At 44.5% G+C, this 23621-nt stretch overlaps 1 protein-coding gene across 1 annotated transcript in view; it reads left to right on the top strand.

Annotated features, from left to right (window-relative positions):
- LOC137571132 (bifunctional methylenetetrahydrofolate dehydrogenase/cyclohydrolase, mitochondrial-like) overlaps window positions 1-14025 on the top strand; it is a 43789-nt gene extending 29764 nt beyond the window's left edge. The window contains exons 4-8 of the mRNA XM_068279859.1: window positions 1113-1265; window positions 3300-3407; window positions 5869-5961; window positions 6879-7004; window positions 10560-14025. Of these exons, the coding sequence (XP_068135960.1) occupies window positions 1113-1265; window positions 3300-3407; window positions 5869-5961; window positions 6879-7004; window positions 10560-10717 (638 nt within the window). The 3' untranslated portion in view covers window positions 10718-14025. The remainder of the gene's footprint in view (window positions 1-1112; window positions 1266-3299; window positions 3408-5868; window positions 5962-6878; window positions 7005-10559) is intronic.
- Window positions 14026-23621: the final 9596 nt, after the last annotated feature.

Here is a 23621-nt window from a genome sequence, read left to right on the forward strand (position 1 = left end):
TGCATGAATGTTAACATTTGGCCACGGTAATTGGTCTGACTAAAATGTACCGCCGATACTGACTTAGCTGCTGACCATTGCTGTAATTTCTAAGGACACTGCTAGGTCCAGCTCTGCCGATGGTTATGCAATGCCTGTGGACTAAATAGACAATGAATAGTGCGCTCTATTAGTGTACAAATAAATATTGTGTATACATATAATAAGACTACCACATGAAAGTCCACCTAGCAATGGATTGCAGACCTAATCACCAAACATAAAGTGCATCAATCTACCAGTCCCATGGATACTGCGCTCTCATTCAGTTGTGCTTCAAACGCTTTGATGTTCTGAGTATTAATTTACTCCATCAGACATAAAAATAAAACAAAAGAAAACAAAACATAGCGTGACTCTGTAACGTAATTTTCACACCACAAACACGTGTAGCTTTGTATTCTGTGTGATCCCACCACACCGACGTGAGTCCCAGCTCCTCACCCTTTATAGTGACTGCCTCATCATAGACAGCATGCACGTTTTATGTCAAGTGATCGGACACCTTCACTTCACTATCCTCCACCAAACCGCTGCTCCACACACAGGTACACTTGGCCTCTCACCTGAACCTTATTGTCATAAAACGTGCATGCTGTCTATGATGAGGCAGTCACTATAAAGGAGGAGCTGTGACTCTCGTTGGTGTGATGGGATCAAACAGAATACAAAGTGTTTGTGGTGGGAAAATTACGTTACACGATATGTATTGTTCTTTCTTTTGTTTTATCTTTATGTCTGATGGAGTGAATTGATACACAGAAGATCAAAGAGTTTGAAGCACAACTGAATGAGAGCGCAGTATCCATGGGACTGGTAGAATGCCTGTGGACTAGTTATAATAAGAATGAATATTGGCCCTCTAGTAATGGACGATATAAATAGATGACAGTAATGAGAGCTGGATGGTATCTGGCTGTACAAGGGCACCTCCTGCATTGGTCAGGAGATAAGGGGTGATATGCTGCCACCTGGATAGTCCATGTCTGTTTCTCATGTCACATAACTGATTAATTGCTGTGTTTGGCATTGACATTAAATCCCACTTTCCTGGCATGTTCCAACCCTTGTAGAACACCTTGATGAGCGAGTGATCTGCAACGCGGTGATTCCAGAGAAAGACGTGGATGGGTTCCATGTGGTGAACGTTGGCCGGATGTGCTTAGACCAGTACTCCATGTTACCGGCCACTCCCTGGGGGGTGTGGGAGATCATCAAGAGGACAGGTAAGACCGTCTCACAGAAGCTTGTGTTACCGCATTATTCAATCATAAAGTGCCAATGTCTTTACATTCAGGAAGGTCCAACAAAAATACCTCATACAGTGTCTGCACTCACCAGAGGTATAGTCTGGGTTCTGGTGGCACCAGAGGTATAGTCTTGGTTCTGGTGGCACCAGAGGTATAGTCTTGGTTCTGGTGGCACCAGAGGTATAGTCTTGGTTCTGGCGGCACCAGAGGTATAGTTTTGGTTCTGGTGGCACCAGAGGTATAGTCTTGGTTCTGGTGGCACCAGAGGTATAGTCTTGGTTCTGGTGGCACCAGAGGTATAGTCTTGGTCTGGTGGCACCAGAGGTATAGTCTTGGTTCTGGCAGCACCAGAGGTATAGTTTTGGTTCTGGTGGCACCAGTGGTATAGTCCTGGTTCTGGTGGCACCAGAGGTATAGTCTTGGTTCTGGTGGCACCAGAGGTATAGTCTTGGTTCTGGTGGCACCAGAGGTATAGTCTTGGTCTGGTGGCACCAGAGGTATAGTCTTGGTTCTGGTGGAATCAGGGCTGGTGCACACCAGAGCGGTTCTGAAGCGTTTTTTTTTTTTAAACGCTTGCAGGGGGAAATCCGCTTGGCTAATGAAAGTGAATGGGATGGTGCACACCAGAGCGGCTCGTTTCCTCCACAAACGCAAACTCGGGGGCTGCAGCATTTTTTAGATTTCTGAGGCGTTTCTGCCTCAATGTTAAAGTATAGGAAAGTAGAAAACCGCTCTGAAAAACACTACATCAGAGCGGTTTTCCAGGCGTTTTTGTTACAGAAGCTGTTCAGTAACCATGGCCGGATTTCTGGCAAGGCCCATTAGGCCATGGCCTAGGGCACCAGGAAAGCAAGGGGCGGGCTGTGGGCAGCAGGGTGGCATTAGCAGTTAGCGTGCCGAACATTTGTCCTGCAACACAGAGTTTAAACATGGCAGTGGGCGTCTACCAACAGCCGGATCTGGCACTCAGGGGATGCATGGGGCAGCAAACAGGCACTAGTGTTCTCTGAGCCGCCTGTCACTCACCAAATGTGCTGCCCGCTGAGGAGTTTACAATCTAATCCCTTCCATCATGTCACTAACTGTCCTCAGAGGACCCTACAATCTAATCCCTGCCGTGTGGAGGGGGGGGGGGTAGTTTAGGACGCTGTCGGTCCGGGGGCAGCTGGTCATAGTGGGTCTTGGGCGGCAAAAAGTTCAAATCCGGCCCTGTCAGTAACAGCTTTATATGTAACAATATATGACATCTGCTACACAAAAACGCCCAAAAAAAGAGCCAGGCATGTTTAGAGAACCTCTCTGAACAGGCCTAGAAATGCTCTGAAAATCTGCTCCAAAAACCTCTAGCGTTCTGCAGATCTGCTTGCGGTTTTTGGTGTGCTCTGGGCCATACTCACTGTGAGGTATATTGGCCTTCCTAGAGATAAAGATGTGATTTATGAACATATGCACCTTGATAAAAACGGCCTAAAGGAATACATGTACTGTATGCACACACTTATAGTATGATTCTCCAAGATTAAAATTCACTATAAATCTCATATGCTGCTGTCACTTACATTTGACCGTAACAATCACAGATCTGACAGGTTTCCGTACAGTCTCCTCATGGGGTATTCTCGGTATCTCCTTTATTCTTTACAAAAGCTGGCTATTTTAATTGCTTATGTAGAAGGAGGAGACACAGTGCAATGATGTTTGCATAGATTTGCTGCGTAATATGCTGGCGCTTTATAAATAAAATAAATAAATAAATACATTTGTAAGGAATTGACTGGAATAATGCCAGCAAGGCAGCAGTTTGACCAACTCCAAGACCAGGTTCCCATTAGCCCCAAAAACTGGCATTGTCCTGACCTTCACATTGCCAAGTGAGCGATGGAGGAATGCCAGCTAAAATGCAGACAGGGGGGTTCCATCATGTTAAACATTGTGGGTACAATATGTAGAATATATTGACAGCAACATATTGTCTTCTATTCAGTTGTTCCTTTTCTTCCCACCATACAGGAATTCCAACGCTTGGAAAAAATGTAGTGGTAGCCGGAAGGTCCAAGAATGTGGGGATGCCGATTGCAATGCTGCTACACACAGACGGCAGACACGAGCGCCCAGGAGGTAAGAGCCAATCATGTGACAGAGAAGAGTCTGTATACTCAGTCTTGCCTGAGGTGAGGGATATGAAGGCTGCCGTATTTATTGCCTCATAAACAATACCAGTTGCCTGGCAGCCTGTTGGTCTTCTGGAATTAGTAGTGACTGAGTCACATCCCTGAAACAAGCATGCGGCTAATCCAGTCAGACGTGAGTCAGAAGCCCTAATCAGTGAGCTTGTTCAGGGTCTATGGCTAAAAGTATTAAAAGCAGAGGATCAGGAGGAAAGCCAGGCAATGTGCATTGTTTAAAAGGAAATGAATATGGCAGCGTCCATATTACTCTCACTTCAGGTTCACTTAAAGGAATACTGTAGGGGGGGGCGGGGGGAAAAGAGTTGAACTTACCCGGGGCTTCTAATGGTCCCCTGCAGACATTCTGTGCCCGCGCAGCCACTCACCGTGCTCCGGCCCCGCCTCCGGTTCACTTCTGAAATTTCAGACTTTAAAGTCGGAAAACCATTGCACCTGCGCAGCCGTGCCCTCCCTCACGCTGACGTCACCAGGAGTGTATTGCTCAGGCCCAGTATGCTCCTGGTGACGTCAGCAGGAGCGAGGACATGGCCGTGCAGGAACAGTGGTTTTCCGGCTTTAACTGGAAATTCCAGAAGTGAACCGGCGGCGGGGCCGGGCAATCAGTGAGTGGCTGCGCAAGCGCAGGATGTCTGCGGGGGACCAATAGATGCCCCAGATAAGTTCAACTCTTTTTCCCCCGACCCCTCCTAAAGTAGTCTTTTAAGTGTACTTGTACCTATAGCTATGCTAATAAGTCCTTGATTTCCCCTTAAAGTGTACCTATGAAGTGGGGGGGGTCTATTTTTACTAACCTAGAGCTTCTTTCAGCCTCTGTTGCCTTGCACGTCCCTCTGTTTTCTGTTTCCTGTGCCCCTCCAAAAGCTTGCTAATTGGACCACATGCACATCCCGGCCACGCCCCCTCCTCAATCGCCCTCCTGTCTATGGAAGCACACTCGAGGAGGCGCACAATCCGGATGATACAAGCTCTGTAGCCTGCAATGGGAAATCTTTCGGAGAGTCACAGAGGTACAAAGAAGGGGACTGGTAACAAACTGAGGGACCTGTGAGGCTACAGGGACTGGTAGAAGCCCCGGGTAAGTAAAAAAGAACTTGTTCCCCTATCTCAGGTTTACATAGTTACAGTACATACTATAGTTAATCAGTTATTTTGGTTGAAAAGAGACATATGTCCATCAAGTTCAACCAGAGAACAAAGTACAACACCAGCCTGAAACCCCACATACCCCTGCTGATCCAGAAGAAGGCGAAAAACCCTTACAAGGCATGGTCCAATTAGCCTCAAAAGGCAAAAAATTCCTTCCCGACTCCAGAGGGCAATCTGATAAAATCCCTGGATCAACATCACTGGGCATTACCTAGTAATTGTAGCCATGGATGTCTTTCAACGCAAGGAAAGTATCTAAGCTCCCTTTTAATGGTATAGAATGTGCCATAACTACTTCCTGTGGCAATTCATTCCACATCTTAATCACTCTTACTGTAAAGAACCCTTTCCTAAATAAATGGGTAAAACGTTTTTACTCCATGCGCAGATCATGTCCTCTAGTTCTTTGAGAAGGCCTAGGGACAAAAAGCTCATCCGCCAAGCTTTTATATTGCCCTCTGATGTATTTATACATGTTAATTAGATCTCTTCTAAGGCGTCTTTTCTCTAGACTAAATAAACCCAGTTTATCTAACCTTTCTTGATAAGTGAGACCTTTCATCCCACGTATCAATTTTGTTGCCCGTCTCTGCACCTGCTCTAAAACTGCAATATCTTTTTTGTAATGTGGTGCCCAGAACTGAATTCCATATTCCAGATGTGGCCTCACTAGAGAGTTAAACAGGGGCAATATTATGCTAGCATCTCGAGTTTTTATTTCCCTTTTAATGCATCCTAAAATTTTGTTAGCTTTAGCTGCAGCTGCTTGGCATTGAGTACGATTATTTAACTTGTTGTCGATGAGTACTTCTAAGTCCTTCTCCAAGTTTGATGTCCCCAACTGTATCCCATTTATTTTGTATGGTGCTAGACCATTGGTACTTTAAATTAATTAGTGGATCGGAGACTCCTTGGGATGCAGTTTGTTTGCAAACACCTCCCCATTAACAGCAGCCTGTACTATGTATACATCAGGGCTCTGCATGCTGGCAGCTTGCTCTGATAATTCCACCCCCAAACTCCACCCACTATTCGCATAAGGGACATTTTTCCAGATAGACCACCCAATCATAAAGCCGTATCTGTTTTAATTAACTGTATGGCGCATGCATATGCATAGTAAACTGTACAGGTGGTGGAATGCAGCAGAAGCTTGTTCTGATTTTCTATAACTAACAAAACATTAGGGATAAATGTCTGGATATTGTGTTGCTGATGCTGATTGCAGAACTTTACTCTTACAGGAGACGCCACAGTCACAATCTCGCACAGATACACGCCTAAGGAGCAGCTGAAGATGCACACTAAGATCGCCGACATCGTTGTTGCTGCTGCAGGTACGGCACCGGAACATTGTCATTGACTTTAAATTGTGTGGGTAATGTCATAGTCCCCGATACACCATAATTCGCAATGAACCCTTAGTATAAATAATCCATTCTATATGACACGTGACAAACTTAGGATAAATGGTAAGCTCTGTGTGACACGTGACACCTTTAGATACTGTGAGATCTACATAATAGGTGACACCTGTAGTGAAAATAGCGAGTTCTGTATGGCAGGAGACACCTCTAGGATGTGACATCCTTAGATTAGTCCTCTATGACGTGACACCTTAAGAATAGATGATACATTTTAAATGACAGGTGAAACCATTGGGATAGATGGTGGGTTCTTTATGTCAGGTGGCACCACTAGGTTTGATGGCAAGTTCTATAGGACAGGTGGCACCATCTGGGGCATAACTAGAAGTCACCTGGCCCCCCTACAAAAATGTGCATGCCTCCCCCCGGTGCACGCTCAGGGGCAGGAGGGATTGCAGCATGAGGGGAGAGCTTTGCACATCGGCGGGGTGGGGTGATAGCACCTCAGGAGGGAAGCGTGCTGAATGGAGAGCCCAAGGTGAGGGAGAGGGGACTGTCCCCCCTTCCCGCCGATGTGCAGTGCTCTCCCCTCATGCTGCGATCCCTCCTGCCGGGGGAAAAAAAAGGCCCTGAGCAGCCCCCCCCCCCCCCCCCCCACGCGGGTGCAGGGGCTGCATCCCTTATTGTTATGCCCCTGGGCACCATTAAGGTAGATGCTAAGCTCTGTATGTCATGTGACACCTGTAGGATAGACTTTAGGTTCTGTAAGAGGTGTGACTCCTGTAGGATAGATTATAGGGTCAGTATGACTGGTGACACCCATAGAATAGATGATAAGGTCTGTAGGACCTTCAGGATAGACTATAACTCTGACTGTTTCCATGCAGGAATTCCCAATCTCATCACTGCCGACATGATCAAAGAAGGTGCTGCTGTTATCGATGTTGGAATCAATCGTGTCCAGGATCCAGTCACTGGCAAATCCAAACTTGTGGGCGATGTAGATTTTGAAGGTGAGTGACAGCAGGAATATAACTTCTGCTGAAAGTGACTACATGCTAATCTTCTCCTCCATCATGGCTGTAATGGAGAAACTAGCCTAGTGTGCCAATATTAGAGATGAGCGTAATGACGTAATTATGATTTCGCGAAATTTCGCGTAATTAGTGTAATTACGATTATGGCCGTAAGTACATAATCGTAATGAAGAAGGATTTCGCGAAATTTCGCGTAAGCGTAATTTTTCGCTTAATTTTCGCATTACAGTCGGTATTACGAAATTAATGCGTATGGCCATGTTCCCAAGCGGAAAAGTTGACGCATGTATCAATGTTAGGTAGCCGCCGACTTTAAGGGTTAATAGCAAAGCCCCCTTAAATGCTAAGAGCCTCAAATTTGGAGAATTAAGGAGATCAGAAGGAATAAGAGGAAACAATTTTTTTTCAAAAAGACCTTATAGTTTTTGAGAAAATCGATGTTAAAGTTTCAAAGGAAAAATGTAAACATTTAAAAACCCGCCGACTTTAACGGTTAATAGCAAAGCCTGCTTAAAGTTTAGGAACACCAAATTCCCAGGGTATATTAAGGGGATCAGAGGGAATAAGAGGAAATTTTTTTTTTTCAAAAAGACCTTATAGTTTTTGAGAAAATCGATTTTTAAGTTTCAAGGGCGAAAATGTCTTTCAAATGCGGAAAATGTCAGTTTTTTTTGCACAGGTAACAATAGTGTATTATTTTCATAGATTCCCCCAAGTGGGAAGAGTTTTACTTACTTCGTTCTGAGTGTGGGAAATATAAAAAAAAACGACGTGGGGTCCCCCCTCCCAGACCTCTTTAACCCCTTGTCCCCCATGCAGGCTGGGATAGCCAGAATGCGGAGCACCAGCCGCGTGGGGCTCCGCACCCTGACTATACCAGCCCGCATGGTCCATGGATTGGGGGGTCTCGGAAGGGGAGGGGCAGCCAAGCTTTCCCCTCCCCCTCCGAGCCCTTGTCCATGTTTGTATTTGGGCTCCAAGGAACCCCATTGGTCTGCTAAGGACCAATGGGGCTCCTTGGAGCCCAAATACAAAGATGCTTAGAGAGCTCTGAGCTATATAGCTCAGAGCTCTGTCGGGTCTGTGCAGCGCAGACGCGTATGCGGCGGTGGCGGCGAGTGACGTCGGGTGCGGCGTAGTTACAATGTAACAAAGTTGTTACATTGTAATAACTTTGTTACATTGTAACTGATAGAACATTTCCGAGGATATTGCGAGGGACCATTTATTTAAAGGGACAGGTAAGTATTAATGGTTAATTAAGAATATTAAAGGACTTTTTTCGTGGTTATGTTTTTTGTTCAATTAAAATACTTTTTCTAAGTGTCTGTGTGTTTATTTACTTTAACTCTTAAAGGAAATGGGTATGGGGTACAAGTACCTCTATACTCATTTCTCCTGGGAGGGGGGGTGGGCATCTGGGGGACCCCTTTTTAAAGGGGACTCCCAGATTGCACCATGAACCTCCCCCCCAGGAAATCGCGGCCTCCACCTCCACCGCCCATCGGAGCCATCAGCTTGGCGTTCCTTGCGTTCCTCTTCTGTTTTCTTCCGCGTTCCAGAGCGAGTAATTCCGCAATGGACGCGTGTATCTATATTTACCTGTCTGTGCGGTCCAAGCGGCGGTAGTTTGGATGATGATGTGGCGGACGTGACGCTATAGATGCGTGCATGTATACTTTACCTCTCCGTGCGCTCCAAGCGGCGGAAGTAGGGAAGATGACGCGGCGGAAATGACGTTACGTATCTCTGTAATTACTGGAGGTACGTCGGGTGCGCCGCGTCCTTTTGTATTTAAATGCCGTTTTTTTCACCATTCGGTTCTCCGAGCTCCTGATGACGCTATCGCGAAACCTGGTCGAGCGGAGGATTGGTGGATGGGAAAGCGGCACCCCATGTATTGATTGATCATATTGCGTTTTACTGCTGTGGGTCCCTTTCAAAAGGGCCCAGGAGTGAGTATCCTGTTAACACTATTTTATTGGAATAAATGTTTGTACTTTTAAAACGGAGTACACTTAGATCTTTATTCATTTATCATGCAAATGCTGGGAATGTCTAAAAGCTAAGGAAGGAGGCTGGACTTACAAGCATAGAAGATAAAGACAAGAAATGGTGATCGTGGAGATATATATTTACATGCGCTTCAGACCTTATAATCTGGGTCTCACTAAGAGCTGGTAAGCCTGCACTTTGAAGGGTGTTGGTGGAGGAAAGAAGTACCTTTAGCGCCAAAGTTTTATGTATGTGGAATACACTATTGTTACCTGTGCAAAAAAACCTGACATTTTCCGCATTTAAAAGACATTTTCGCCCTTGAAACTTAAAAATCGATTTTCTCAAAAACTATAAGGTCTTTTTGAAAAAAAAATGTTTCCTCTTATTCCCACTGATCCCCTTAATATACCCTGGGAATTTGGTGTTCCTAAACTTTAAGCAGGCTTTGCTATTAACCGTTAAAGTCGGCGGGTTTTTAAATGTTTACATTTTTCCTTTGAAACTTTAACATCGATTTTCTCAAAAACTATAAGGTATTTTTGAAAAAAAATGTTTTCCTCTTATTCCTCCTGATCTCCTTAATATATTCTCCAAATTTGAGGCTCTTAGCATTTAAGGGGGCTTTGCTATTAACCCTTAAAGTCGGCGGCTTTTTTATATTATACAGAGCGTTACGGTTTAACGCGAAATTACGGTAGCGTTTAATGCGAAATTACGGCATGAACGAAACGCGAAATTACGTGTTGAAAATTACGCTTATGGTATTTTCAATTACGATTTTAATGGCAATTACGCTACCATAATTTTGCATCGTAATCGCAAATTTCGCATGCGTAATTTTAGTAATGCGAAATTACGAAAATTTCGGCTCAACTCTAGCCAATATGCCAATTCTGGAATTGGGTAGAGTGTGTACATGTCAGGTGGGCCGTTTATAGTAACCCAGCACATTTTTTTGGGCAAATATGCACCTTACCAGGCACATTTTTTGCCAATGTGTCATATAATGGTACATAATGTAAACAATGATGGTCTACAGTGCATAATCATGGTTGGTCTTCAGTGGTGGCATTGTTGGCCTTCAAAGCGTAATTTGAGGTGGTCTTTATTACCTGACCAGTTGTGGCCTTATTAGAGGTAGTCTTAAGTACATGATCAGTTTTCAGTGAATGATCATGGGTGGTCTTCAGAGCATGATCAGTGAATACTTTTAGTGTGCAATCAGGGTGGTTTCCAGTGCATGATTAGAGGTGGCCTTCTGTGAGTAATCGGGTAGTATTCACTGCGTAATCATGCATTTAACCGACTCAAATAAATATCATGTGTTGCATTGTCTTTGTGAGAGGAACTTCCTTTCACGTGTACACATGTTTCTGAGGTACGATTTAACCACTTGGCAAGAGAAATAGCTTAAATGAGGTCTTACGTGTTTTTGGTTGGATGAACGATAGTCTGAGGGAGAATATAAAAAAAGTTATCTTTGTACAGTTACATTTTTAGTAAATGTCTATTTGTGTCTTTCTCTTTTTGTAGAGGTGAGAAAGAAGGCCAGTTACATCACGCCAGTCCCCGGAGGAGTTGGTCCCATGACAGTCGCCATGCTGATGAAAAACACCATCATTGCTGCAAAGAAGATGCTAAAAAACAGAGAACAGCAGGACTTCCAGAACTTACGGGCCGTCTCCATTTAAGGCCTTCACGGACTATGAACTGTCGTCACATTCCAAACACAATCCCATGAACAGGCCGAAGATAAAATGCAATATTTGTATTTATTTTTAGTGAAGCCGTAGGCTTCCCAGGAGCTGTTATTTATTTGGAGCAGATTTCCTGCTCACGTCATGCAGATCGTGGTGAAGAGGCTCCAGGAGCCACACGTTCCTCTGCATGAGACGCAAACCTCACGTGTGCTGTTACCGGTGGCTGTTACTGGTTACTGTTACAAGTGCATGCTAATACCAAAGGTAATGCTCTGTTTCTTGCATCCAGGATGTTAGAAGGCAGGGTCCGATTGTAGCCAAGTCTGGCATTATATTGATGAGCAGTCTCCCACTGAGCAGTGATGTGGTTTGTGAGATACTACATTGGCCCATCAGATGCTGTCCTTACTTGCGGTGACTGGACATTTTTCAGATGAACAAGGAAGCATCAGCCTCCTTATGCCAAATCTTTAGATTTTAATAATTTACCTTGAAAGTTAAACAACTGTGTTTCCTCTAATACAGTGCTTGCCAAACCTGCCCTCTTGTCCCAACAAAAGCATTTTTTGTAGGTTTACCACCTACTTAGCCTATGGTCATGGGGTAATCTACAGTTGAACCTTGGGGTGGTTACTGGCATTCTTTCTAGTTATTTACCAGAAACTGGACAACTAGGTTTCTACAAATGTCATCTGGGTCCAAACAGGCGCTTCGCCAGGTCCATATTTCTTTTGTTTTACCCTTTTTGATTTCCCCGGGGTTGTTACTTGGAAGGTTATCTTAGAGAAACCTATGGCATGACCATATAATTTTGACCTTTTCCTTTTAACTGCTGTGGAGTGGCTTTTCTAGATACCTGAATTTTGTTGGTTGAGGTAATTGATTTCCTTGTCATTGGGCGTGGTCAAATTAGCCAAATCCCAAGTACCATTCTATTTGTTGGTACCGTCACACCATCGGCACGTGGGAAATGTCTCAGTAACATGGGGTACCTAGCTTTATGGATTTAAATAAAAAAAAAAGTGCACTGTTATAGGCAATACACCACAACTCTGAAAAACATATTAAGGAAAAATTCGCACTGACAATACTGCTTTATGCCTAGTACACACCATACAATTTTCTGTTAAGGTAACCAGTGTATACTGGTCGATTTGCCATCAGATTCGACCAACAGATAGATCGCTCTCTGATCGAATCTGATCAGAGAGGGATCGTATGGCTGCCTTTACTGCAAACAGATTGTGAATCGATTTCAGCCTGAAACTGATCACAATCTGTGGTGGTGCGCTGCTGCCTTCCCCCCGCCAGCTATACTTTACCTGCTCCGGCCGGCGCGAGTCCCTGCTGTCACCGATGTCTTCTCCGCTGAGTTCCATGTTACGGTCCGGCTGCCTTCACTTCTTTCTGTCCGGGGAAGTTTAAACAGTAGAGGGCGCTCTACTGTTTAAACTTCCTGCCGGGACAGGAAGTGAAGGCAGCCCGACCAGAACAAGGAAACCCAGCGGAGAAGAAGACAGCGGTGACAGCAGGGGACACGTGCCGGCCGGAGCAGGTAATGTATTGCCGCTGTATTGCGTCGGTCGTCGGGCATTCGAACGCCGCTATCGACGCACTCCCGATCCGCCGGCGATTGAGAAAAATCTTCCACATGGACGCATCGACAGGAATCTACGGGAATGATTGATTTCGGACGGAAATCGATCATTCTGTCAGCGTTTGCGCAACGATTTTACAGCAGATTCGATCACAGTGATCGTATCTGCTGTATATCGGCGGGAAAATTGTTAGGTGTATGGACCCCTTTAGGGTTTTCTGTTAGATTTTTCAGTTAGATTTTTTGCATTAGATTATTTTCTGTAGAGACTGGTCATTATCTCTGGTGCATTGTCTTCTGGTTATATCTCCTGCTGAGTAGAACATTATATGGTGATAATAAACTGCATTGAAGGCCATCTCACCTGTTTAGGGATGGTTGATGCAGTCTGATATAGATGGCCTCTAGAACCAATTTTCTCCTGGGTCCAAAATGTGCACCTCACTATTTTCAACATTGTTCCTTTGTCAGGTGTAGATGGACCTCTGCAAAGTTAGCTCACCTTTCTTGGGTCACACACTGACTGAGGGGGCCCTTTGTCTCCATAAATCCTTGCACTCCTCAATACAGCAAATTCTAAAGGTCGTTTCACACTACATTCTCACATACGCACTTTCATTTTCTTTTGCATAGTTCTGCATTTGCTTTTTTATAGTCATGAGTAAGAAACAGAATGTGCATTTTTGCCCAAAAATTTTAATACACAGTGCATACGAGAAAAAAAAATTGCATTGTATCCCCTCAAATGTAATATGAAAGTCTGACTGGTTTTATTAAAGACTACATGTTCGGTGTTTTAAAAAATGCAAATCCTATGCATATAGTATAAAAATCCACTAGCAAATGACAGGCATCTCTGATGCAATCCTCCATTTGTAAGTAACTCCGCTGTCTAAATGGGTCCATTAATGGTACAATTTCCCAAACAATCAACCGTACGGTTGATCGGATAGCTTATCATTTTCCGGTCCGTTGAAGGGTCCAAATGATAGTTTCCAGTCGCTCACAAGAAATGGATTTGATGGTTGAGAAAATTGATCATTGATTGCCTTCTTCAAAATTGCACATCATGCATATTATGCTCAATACTCCACCTGTTATTGAAAACTGGCACTGCCAAATGACCATACAAATAAACTGGTGCTCAAAGCCACATTTTCTGAATTGCCTGACGGGAATTTGCCAGGTCAGTTGCTTGTTACTGTAAGATGGCTTCAATACTGGATTCCAATTAACAGGAACAGCCTCTCTGAGAGTTCGGGCAAAATCTTGAAACCATTATTCTGAAGTAAAATGTTGTGACTGTTCTCAGTCTTCTACAAATAGATTTCTTGGATTAAGGCCCTTTTGTTCCTACAGAAGACTTGCATCTCAGATGGAAGTGAGGCTTGAAGGTCAATTGAGGTCCAGATTTGACCACACCTGAATATCCAGATACTTGCAATCTTAGATGTGGGCTGTAGGGTTTATTTTAAAAACTCGTCCGCTCATTCTTATTTTTACAGGTTTTTATGGTTTAAGTATAATCGAGAGAGCAGAATGCTGGACTAGACCAGCCGCTGAGTCAACATCTCTGTCGGTCCAGCATTTGGGAATTTCAGATATGTGGAATGTTTAATCTGTGATCCATGAGAGGTGCTTAATCTGATTGGCACTTGAATATGTCAGTGAGATGTAGATCAATAAAACATCTTCCCACTCAGTGTCTATGCATTTTCTAAACTTTGTTGTAAAGGTTGGTGACATGTCTAAAAACCCTGTAAGATTAAAAAACAAAAACAAAAAGCAAAGGTTATATACTTACCTTGGTAGAGGGAATCTTCTGGATCGAGGTAGCTGATTTCAAAGAAACACACATAGCTACTTTGGGCGCCCAGAGGTTCATCAAGGAATTGCACAAATTAGCTAAAAAAAAGGTAATTCTGCCATCCACAATAGCCGGTGCCCAAATTACGTGTCGTAATTTAGAGTTGTTACACCTCTGAGGGGGAATAGTAATTACCATCGGGCAGGAATTTGTGCAAGCATAGGGTGAGCTGTCTTTTGGCTTCGCCCTGTGCCAAAATCCCCCACAATGGTAATGAATGCACCCTTTCGATCCTCCAGAGGCTTCCCACATCCTCCTCAAGACCACTGACCACCACTGGGACTCTCTGAAAGTTTGTGGCCGCGCTCCCATCCATGAAGAAGCGCAGGATACAGAAACACGGAGTTCATCGGGCACGGTGGAAAAAGATGAGTCCAATCAGCTCCATGCTACTGCGCAGGCATGATTTGTCCTGAGCCTGTCCAGTGTGGCCATGCTTGTCCACGGATGGAAGAGCAGCCATGCACACTTTTTGACTAGCCCTTGTGGAAGAGGTTACGGAGGTCCTAGCTTTGCATTGGTGGAGGCCTCTGGATTATCCAGAGCCCTCCCTCTACTGAGGTAAGTACCTATTTGGGGCACTTTTTCCCCCCTCCAGTTATGGTCACCCCAAGAGCAGGAAGCCTGCTCAGTAGCGCAAAGCCGATCATGCATGGGACAATAACCTTTTCCCATGCACGAGTAACGGTAATATCACATCAAACCCAAAGAGTAAAGAGAATAGTAAGGAGGAGTTTAAGCAGCGTACGCACACTCACAACTCAACAGCTGCAGTCCCCAGTTCTGTTCAGTTAATCTAGTTTAAAGAGTACCTATAGCGAGAGATATATGGATGGTGACATATTTACTATAAGGGTGGCTGGATTAGCTGCATGCTTGTTTGTGGTGTGTGATTCAGACTCTACTGCAGCCTAAGGGATCAGCAGGACTGCCAGGGAACTGGTATTGTTTAACAGTAAAACAAATATGGCATCCTCCATATTCCTTTCAGTTCAGGTATACAGTGCTTTAAAGTGGAGTCACTGGCAACATTTTAAAAATGAAGTTTACGAGTATAGCACTGGATAATGCACTGTGTGGATATGATGAGCGGGGGCAGGTTAGTTATATGGGAAACAGAACAAGAAGAAAAATAAGATGCTGGCTTCATGCATTGCATTCAGTAGCTTATTTGCATGATCACCACAAGTCATGCGAAAGCTACATAAGTACACTATTATTATTTATTGGATTTATAAAGCACCAACATATACATAATAGATAAATGGGTTAACATACAAGGTAGTCCATACAAGGAGCTCACAACAAAATAAGATCATGCAAATGATTTGATAACAGAAGTTCAGTGTCTTTGATCAAAATAGAGACTAGAAGGCAAGAGAGTGAGATTGCATAATCAAGCTAGAACAGGGCCGGTTCTCTCATGAAGCAAGGTGAAACTCTTGCATCAGGTGCAGAGATTACAGGGGCAGCATGTCTGTACTGTGTTTATACTAACAGCATGAAGTCAGAGTAGGAGGAGATGTGAGAGGAGAGCGAGGTGATGAGGTCATCATTGGGGAAAAGCAGCTTGTTGTGCTGTGTGAGGAGTCTGACAGTGAGTGAGGAGGGGGAGGCAGGAGAGCAGCATTGGGGAAAAGCAGCTTGTTGTGCTGTGTGAGGAGTCTGACAGTGAGTGAGGAGGGGGAGGCAGGAGAGCAGCAGTGTTTCATTAGACTTGCACAGCAGAAGGGAGGAGGTGGCACTGCTGTCCTGACTTAGGAGGAATGGAGTGGCTGAGGGTGTTTGTCACAGACTCGCAGCCAGCCAGTGTGCTATTGTGTTGAGCTTGCCAGGTGCTGTGCTATCATTACAAATGGTGGGGGAGGGGGGCATCCTCATAAGTTTGCCTCAGGCAGCAAAACAGTCTAGAACTGGCCCTGAGCTGGAAACACCAGGGGGCAGAGCCCTGCCAGAGGCCAGTCTGAGATCTGAATGTGTATCGCTTCACATGATGATACTGCTTGAGAAAGAAGGAATAACATAAATTCAAAATGTATGCTGGGTAATGTTGTTAACATTGGATTTTTTTAAACGAGCTATTCATTATTATGGATGTTGCCTGCATCCTTTTTGAGTTGCCAAACATGAACTTGGGAAGAAAAGGTGACATCTCTCCTGGAAAGCTTCAGTCTATAACTGGTCTGTGGTCCTCCTCTTCTATGCCACGCCCCTTGTGTTCTCGGTGTCGATGTCCTGAAGATGAGGATCTCCAGAGCTCCCCTAAGCGAAGACAGCCCCTCTTCCTGCTCCTCCCGTTACTCAGCCCTGTGGGCAGCTTTGATTGACAGGATTGCTCGGCAATCACCAGAGCAATGCCTTGAAGGACTGGATATGGATGGAGACCCTCACTGAGTTTGAGGACAATGGACTTGCCAGATGAACTTAGAAACAGCAGGGACAGGAAGTAGTCTTGTTGAGGATGTGGGTGTCGCCTTTTCTCCGATAGGTTAGTTTAAAAATGGGACCTGAGGAGAAAGACATACGGAGGCTGGCATATTTCTTTCCTTTTAAACAATGCACATTGCCTGGCTGTCCTGCTGATCATGTGCCTGTAATACTTATAGCCAAAGCCCCTGAACAAGCATACAGCAGATCAGGTGCTCTAGCTGCAGTGTAGTCACACTGCAGCTAGAGCACCTGATCTGCTGTATGCTTGTTTATTTCAGGTCTCAGGTGTGTGATCCAAACATTACTGCCCTTCTGCTTTTTCGGCGCCCAAAGTTGTTGCCTTTATGGCCTTTCCAGAAATCCGGCCCTGCCTGACTTGTGCAGCCTCTCCAGAGATGTAGGCTTAGGGCTCATTCACACTATGAGTGTTTGCAGATTTTTGTAAGGACTGGTGATTTTAGAAATCACCCTAAAAGCGCTCGTGTAATGGTTTCCTATGAGAGTGTTCACATGTGAGCGTTTCGATTTTCAGCAAATCGCAAACGCGCTGCCTGTACCATTTTCTGGGGGCTTTGGCTATAATGGAAGGTATAGGAAAAGCGCAAAATGCTTGAAAAATCGCTATGTTTAGTGGTTTCCTGAGCGCTTTAAGGTCCCATTCACACTAGAGCGTTTTGCCGGCGATTTCGGCAAAACGCTTAACCGGCAAAACGCTCAAACGCTAGCACTTTTGAAAGCGCTAGTGTAATAAAACCCTATGGGCTCGTTCTTACTTGGGTGATTTGCGCTAATCGCCACAAATCGCCCAAAAACGCCAAACGCAAACCCGTAGCCTGCACCATTTTCAGGCGATTTCCCGGCGATCGCGTTTCAGTGCTATAGAAGCGCTAAACAGGATCGCTTAAAAATCGGCAAGTGTGAATGGTGATTTTTTTTTAGCGTTAAACGCAGAAAATCACTATAGCAAAATGCTAACAAAAGGGCTAGCGTTTTGCGATCAGCAAGTGTGAATGGGGCCTAAAGAATACATACAATGGCCTCAATTCACTAAGATCATGTTGGAGATAATAAGGCAAGAGAAAACTTACCTCCACACAGTGAGAGAGTTATTTTATCTCTTCATTCCTTAAGTTCCTCTGTAGTTAATTTACCTCCTCTGTAGTTATTTTCACACACAGTTCATTAACAGCCTGTCTTTAACTCTGGAGTTATTGTAAGGATTAGAGAGTTAACTTAAAGACAGAAGAGTTAACTTTAGGCTTGCCTGAGGTAAAATGTTTCCTGAATACTACATGCCTTATCACCATGGTAACAACTCTAGAAACGTTATTAAAGACAGGAGATAAGCTTAGTGAATTGAGGCCAATTGTATTTATTCTTTTTCAGGTCAAAGAGTTCACTTCCTGACCGACGTCAGGAAGTGAAAATCTTGATTGCTCAGCAAAAGCGCTTACAAAAGTGCTTTTATAGGCTCAAAGCGCAGGTTAAAGCGATTTGAAAAAAGCCAAAAAAATCGCTCAGCGCTTGCGATAGCGCTGGTGATTTAGAATGTGATCAAGGCCTTACTCGGACTGAAAAGAGCAGATGAATCTGCCCACACTTCCGCATCCACAGTGCAGCAATACAGCCATAACATGACCACACCTCCACAAAACGCCAGCTTTCCCTCCTAGTTCCCCCTCAGCAAAGACCAGCTGCTGCCTGGCGGCTTTGAGCTGTAATATAGATATATTGCATAGGTAATAGCTCGAGATCCTTCGCAAACATCTGCAGATCAGACTTCATGAAACCGGTTCAGCTGGTTATTGCTTTGCTATATAAACACTGTTTGCCGTGTAGGGGTGGCCTCTGAGGTTCTCTATAACACATATTATGTAAGCAGTCTTATAGTTGGCATAAGTTACAGCATATCACTGATGCCTGTCTCAGCTGGTATACGCTGGTTTGCATTCTGTGACTTTTTAAAATATGTTTTAACATGTTCAGGAAAGCAGTGTATTTGCAGCACCCTTTTCCTACCTTTAATTAAGGACAACGTTTCAAAGGAATCTAAAGTGAGGTTAATATAGAGGCTGCCATATTTATTTCCTGTTAAACAATACCAGTTGCCCGGCAGCCCTGCTGACCTATTTGGGTGCAGCAGTGTCTGCATAGCTCCCAACTGTCCCTTTTTCGGAGGGACAGTCCCTTTTTGGGAGCCCTGTCCCTCTGTCCCTCTTTCACCCTCATTTGTCCCTCTTTCAGGACTTTGTCCCTCTTTCTATGTAAATATATATATTTCTCTACTAAAAATGTGTTTGATTGACTCTAAACTTTATTCCCATACTTTAAATTAATATATTTCTAATATTAAAATGTTAATATGAAGGAAAATGATTCAGGATAGAAAGGACCAGTGTGGTTTGAATTATAAAACAACATATTTTTCTTATGAAACCTTTATGGTATGCATGCCTAGAGGCATGGTGAGGGCGTGGCCAGGGGTGTGACAGGGGCGTGGCTTAAGTGTCCCTTTTTCTCAACTCAAAAAGTTGGGAGGTATGGGGCCATATGCAATTCACTTTTTCACCTGACTTTTCTCCTAGGTGATATTTTTAAAGTTGTCAATAAAATGCCTTTTAAGCCTCCAGGAAGCAAGAAAATAATCAAAATAATTGTGATAGTTATTTTTCAACTACTTTTGGTATTTTTTTAGTTGAAAAGTTCTGAAAATTTATTTTAAATCGAACATGAAAAATTATCTCCTGGGAGAAAAGTCAGGTGAAAAAGTGAATTGCATATGGCCCATGGTGTCTGAATCACACCAGAAGCAAGCATGCAGCTAATCTTGTCAGATAATAATGTCAGAAACAGCTGATCTGCTGCATGCTTGTTCCGGGTCTTTGGCTAAAAGTATTAGAGGCAGAGGATAAACAGGATAGCCAGGCGACTGGTATTGCTTAACCACCCTGGCGTTCTGATTAAATCGCCAGGGTGGCTGCGGGAGGGTTTTTTTTAAATAAAAAAAAAACTATTTCATGCAGCCAACTGAAAGTTGGCTGCATGAAAGCCCACTAGAGGGCGCTCCGGAGGCGATCTTCCGATCGCCTCCGGCGCCCAGAATAAACAAGGAAGGCCGCAATGAGCGGCCTTCCTTGTTTTGCTTATATCGTCGCCATAGCGACGAGCGGAGTGACGTCATCGACGTCAGCCGACGTCCTGACGTCAGCCGCCTCCGATCCAGCCCTTTACGCTGGCCGGAACTTTTTGTTCCGGCTACGCTGGGCTCAGGCGGCTGGGGGGACCCTCTTTCGCCGCTGCTCGCGGCGCATCGCCGCAGAGCGGCGGCGATCAGGCAGCACACGCGGCTGGCAAAGTGCCGGCTGCGTGTGCTGCTTTTTATTTGACAAAAATCGGCCCAGCAGGGCCTGAGCGGCAGCCTCTGGCGGTGTTGGACGAGCTGAGCTCGTCCAGACCGCTCAGCAGGTTAAAGGAAAATAAATATGGCAGATCATTTGTCCCGCTGTGCAATCTCTCATTAGCTCTGCTTTGTGTATAGTGGCGTGGTGATGACTAGTGGAGTATATAATATACTGTATATACATTTCCCTATTTTTTTGAAGATATAAGCAGGCCATACGGACAATTTTCCTGGTCGAGCACACTTTGCCAAAAATCAATCAAAATTACCGATCGACCTAGATGGAAAATCCGGGGTCCGTTAAAAATGGCGCCAGTTATCGTAGTTAAAAAATGGCGCCCCATAGAGAACCACTATCGCTAGTTATTTTTCGTTTTTGACAGCTAAAAAATGGCGCCGGCTTTAAAAACGATATTTATCGTTTATATTTGTATTGTTCCCAAACGATATTTATCGTTTTAACCCTTGCTTTGCTGCCGTTTGGAAAATATCTGCCAGCCGGCTTTAATGTTTAATAGCAAAGCCCCCTTAAAAGCTAAAAACACCAAATTTGCAGGGAATGTTAAGAAGAAAATTGTGAACAAGAGGAAAAAATTTTTTTCAAAAAGACCTTATAGTTTTTGAGAAAATCGATTTTGAATATTCTTCTTCTGACCGTGGGAAAATTAAACGCCCGCCGACTTTAGCGGTTAATAGCAAAGCCCCTTTAAGGCCTAGTGCACACCGGAGCGTTTCCGCTGCTGTTTGCGATCTGCTTGCGGGTGCGGATCCGCTAGAGTAATGTATTTCAATGGGCTGGTGCACACCAGAGCGGGAGGCGTTTTGCAGAAACGCATACTCCCGGGCTGCTGCAGATTTTGGATTGCGGATGCGTTTCTGCCTCAATGTTAAGTATAGGAAAAACGCAAACCAGGCGTTTTTTGTTACAGTAGCTGTTCAGTAACAGCTTTACTGTAACAATACATGAAATCTACTATACCAAAACCGCTACACAAAACCGCAAAACGCTAGCTGAAACGCTGCAGAAAAATAAGAAAAAGCGTTTCAAAATCTGCTAGCATTTTGCGGATCTGCTAGCGGTTTTTGGTGTGCACCAAGCCTGAATGCCAGAAACAACAAATGTGTAGGGAATGTTAAGAAGAATATTGAGAACACGTAGTAAAAAAATTGTTCAAAAAGACCTTATAGTTTTTGAGAAAATCGATTTTAAATCTTCAAAGAGGAAATGTATCTATTTAAATTGCGTACTTACATTTCCGTGGAAACTTTTTCCGCCGACTTTAGCAGTTAATAGCAAAGTCCCCTTAAATCCTAGCAACACCAAATTTGCAGGATATGTTAAAAAGATACTGGGAAACAATATTTAAAAAAAAAAATTGAAACATTTTATAATTTTTTTTTTTTAAATTAAAATTTGTGGGTTATGTTCAGAGTGTGGGAAATTTTTTGAAAAAAATGACATGGGGTCCCCCCTCCCGAGCCTCTGTAACCCCTTGTCTCCCATGCAGGCTGGGATAGCCAGAATGCGGAGCCCCGGCCGACTGGGGCTTCGCACCCTGAGCTATACCAGCCCGCATGGTCCATGGTATGGGGGTTGGCTTCGGGGGGGAGGGGTGGCCAAGCCTTCCCCTCCCCCCCGGAGCCCTTGTCCAATCCATGGACAAGGGGCTCTTCCCCACCCTCGGTGCCCCAGGAGTAGGTGGGGGTGACGACTCTCTGGGGGGGGGGTTCATGGTGGCATCTGGGAGTCCCCTTTAAGAAGGGGACCCCCAGATGCCCACCCCCCTCCCAGGAGAAATGAGTATTGGGCTACTTTGTACCCCTTACCCATTTCCATAAAGGGTTAAATGAAATAAAAACACAACAACGAGAAAAGTCCTTTAATGTTCTAAATTAACCAGAAATACTTACCTGTACCTTTAAGAAAAAAAAAAATCCCACGTCAATTAGGTCCCACGACAGTATCCTTCATCTTGCGACCTTCTGTTACATCTTGATTGAAGATCTCTGCCTCCCCGACGCCACACACGCCGCCTCCGCCGCACTGCTCTTAGCTATACTTAGTATAGCTAAGAGCAAAAAGCATCTAAATTTTAGCTCCAATGGTCCCCATTGGTTCCTTAACAGACCAATGGGGATCAGGAGGATCCCCATTGGTCGATAAGGAACCAATGGGGAGCCTTGGAGCCAAAATTTAAAGATGCTTTTTGTTCTCAGCTATACTTAGTATAGCTGAGAGTTGCGTCTATGCATCTATATAGACGCATTAGCGCTAGCTGCCACTGCCCTCCCTGCCTCCCCCCACCTGTCACCCTCACCCATGCTGGCACCCATGGGTGCATTGCGGCGGAGGCGCCGTGTGTGGCGTCGGGGCGGCGGAGATCTTCAATCAAAATGTATCAGAAGATCGCAAGATGGAGGATACTGTCGTGGGACCTGATTGGCGTGGGATTTTTTTCTTAAAGGTACAGGTAAGTATTTGTGGTTCATTTAGAACATTAAAGGACTTTTCTCGTGTTGTGTTTTTATTTAATTTAACCCTTTGTGGAAATGGGTAAGGGGTACAAAGTAGCCCTATACTCATTTCTCCTGGGAGGGGGGTGGGCATCTGGGGGTCCCCTTCTTAAAGTCGTCGTCCCCACCTCCTCCTGGGGCACCGGAGGTGGGGAAGAGCCCCTTGTCCATGGATTGGACAAGGGCTCCGGGGGGAAGGAGGGGAAGGCTTGGCCGCCCCTCCCCCCCGAAGCCCCCCCATACCATGGACCATGCGGGCTGGTATAGCTCAGGGTGCGAAGCCCCAGTCGGCCGGGGCTCCGCATTCTGGCTATCCCAGCCTGCATGGGAGACAAGGGGTTACAGAGGCTCGGGAGGGGGGACCCCACGTCATTTTTTTCAAAAAATTTCCCACACTCTGAGCATAACCCACAAATTAAAAAAATAAATAAATACAATTTTTCATTTTTTTTTTAAATATTGTTTCCCAGTATCTTTTTAACATATCCTGCAAATTTGGTGTTGCTAGGATTTAAGGGGACTTTGCTATTAACTGCTAAAGTCGGCGGAAAAAGTTTCCACGGAAATGTCAGTACGCGATTTAAATAGATACATTTCCTCTTTGAAGATTTAAAATCGATTTTCTCAAAAACTATAAGGTCTTTTTGAACAATTTTTTTTCTTCGTGTTCCCACTATTCTTCTTAACATTCCCTACACATTTGGTGTTTCTGGCATTTAAAGGGGCTTTGCTATTAACCGCTAAAGTCGGCGGGCGTTTAATTTTCCCATGGTCAGAAGAAGAATATTCAAAATCGATTTTCTCAAAAACTATAAGGTCTTTTTGAAAAAAAAAAATGTTCCTCTTGTTCACAATTTTCTTCTTAACATTCCCTGCAAATTTGGTGTTTTTAGCTTTTAAGGGGGCTTTGCTATTAAACATTAAGGGCTCGTTCCCACTGTTGCGACGCGATTTCGGCCGCATTCCGACGCTTGTAAAAACGCATGCGGATGAGTTTCCGCATGCGTTTTTACCCGCGATTTCGCATGCGATTTCGCATGGCAGGGTGCCATGCGAAATTAACCATGACACTGCCAGGGCTAAATAA

Source organism: Hyperolius riggenbachi, chromosome 4 (genome assembly GCF_040937935.1).
Source record: "Hyperolius riggenbachi isolate aHypRig1 chromosome 4, aHypRig1.pri, whole genome shotgun sequence".
Lineage (NCBI taxonomy): Eukaryota > Metazoa > Chordata > Amphibia > Anura > Hyperoliidae > Hyperolius > Hyperolius riggenbachi.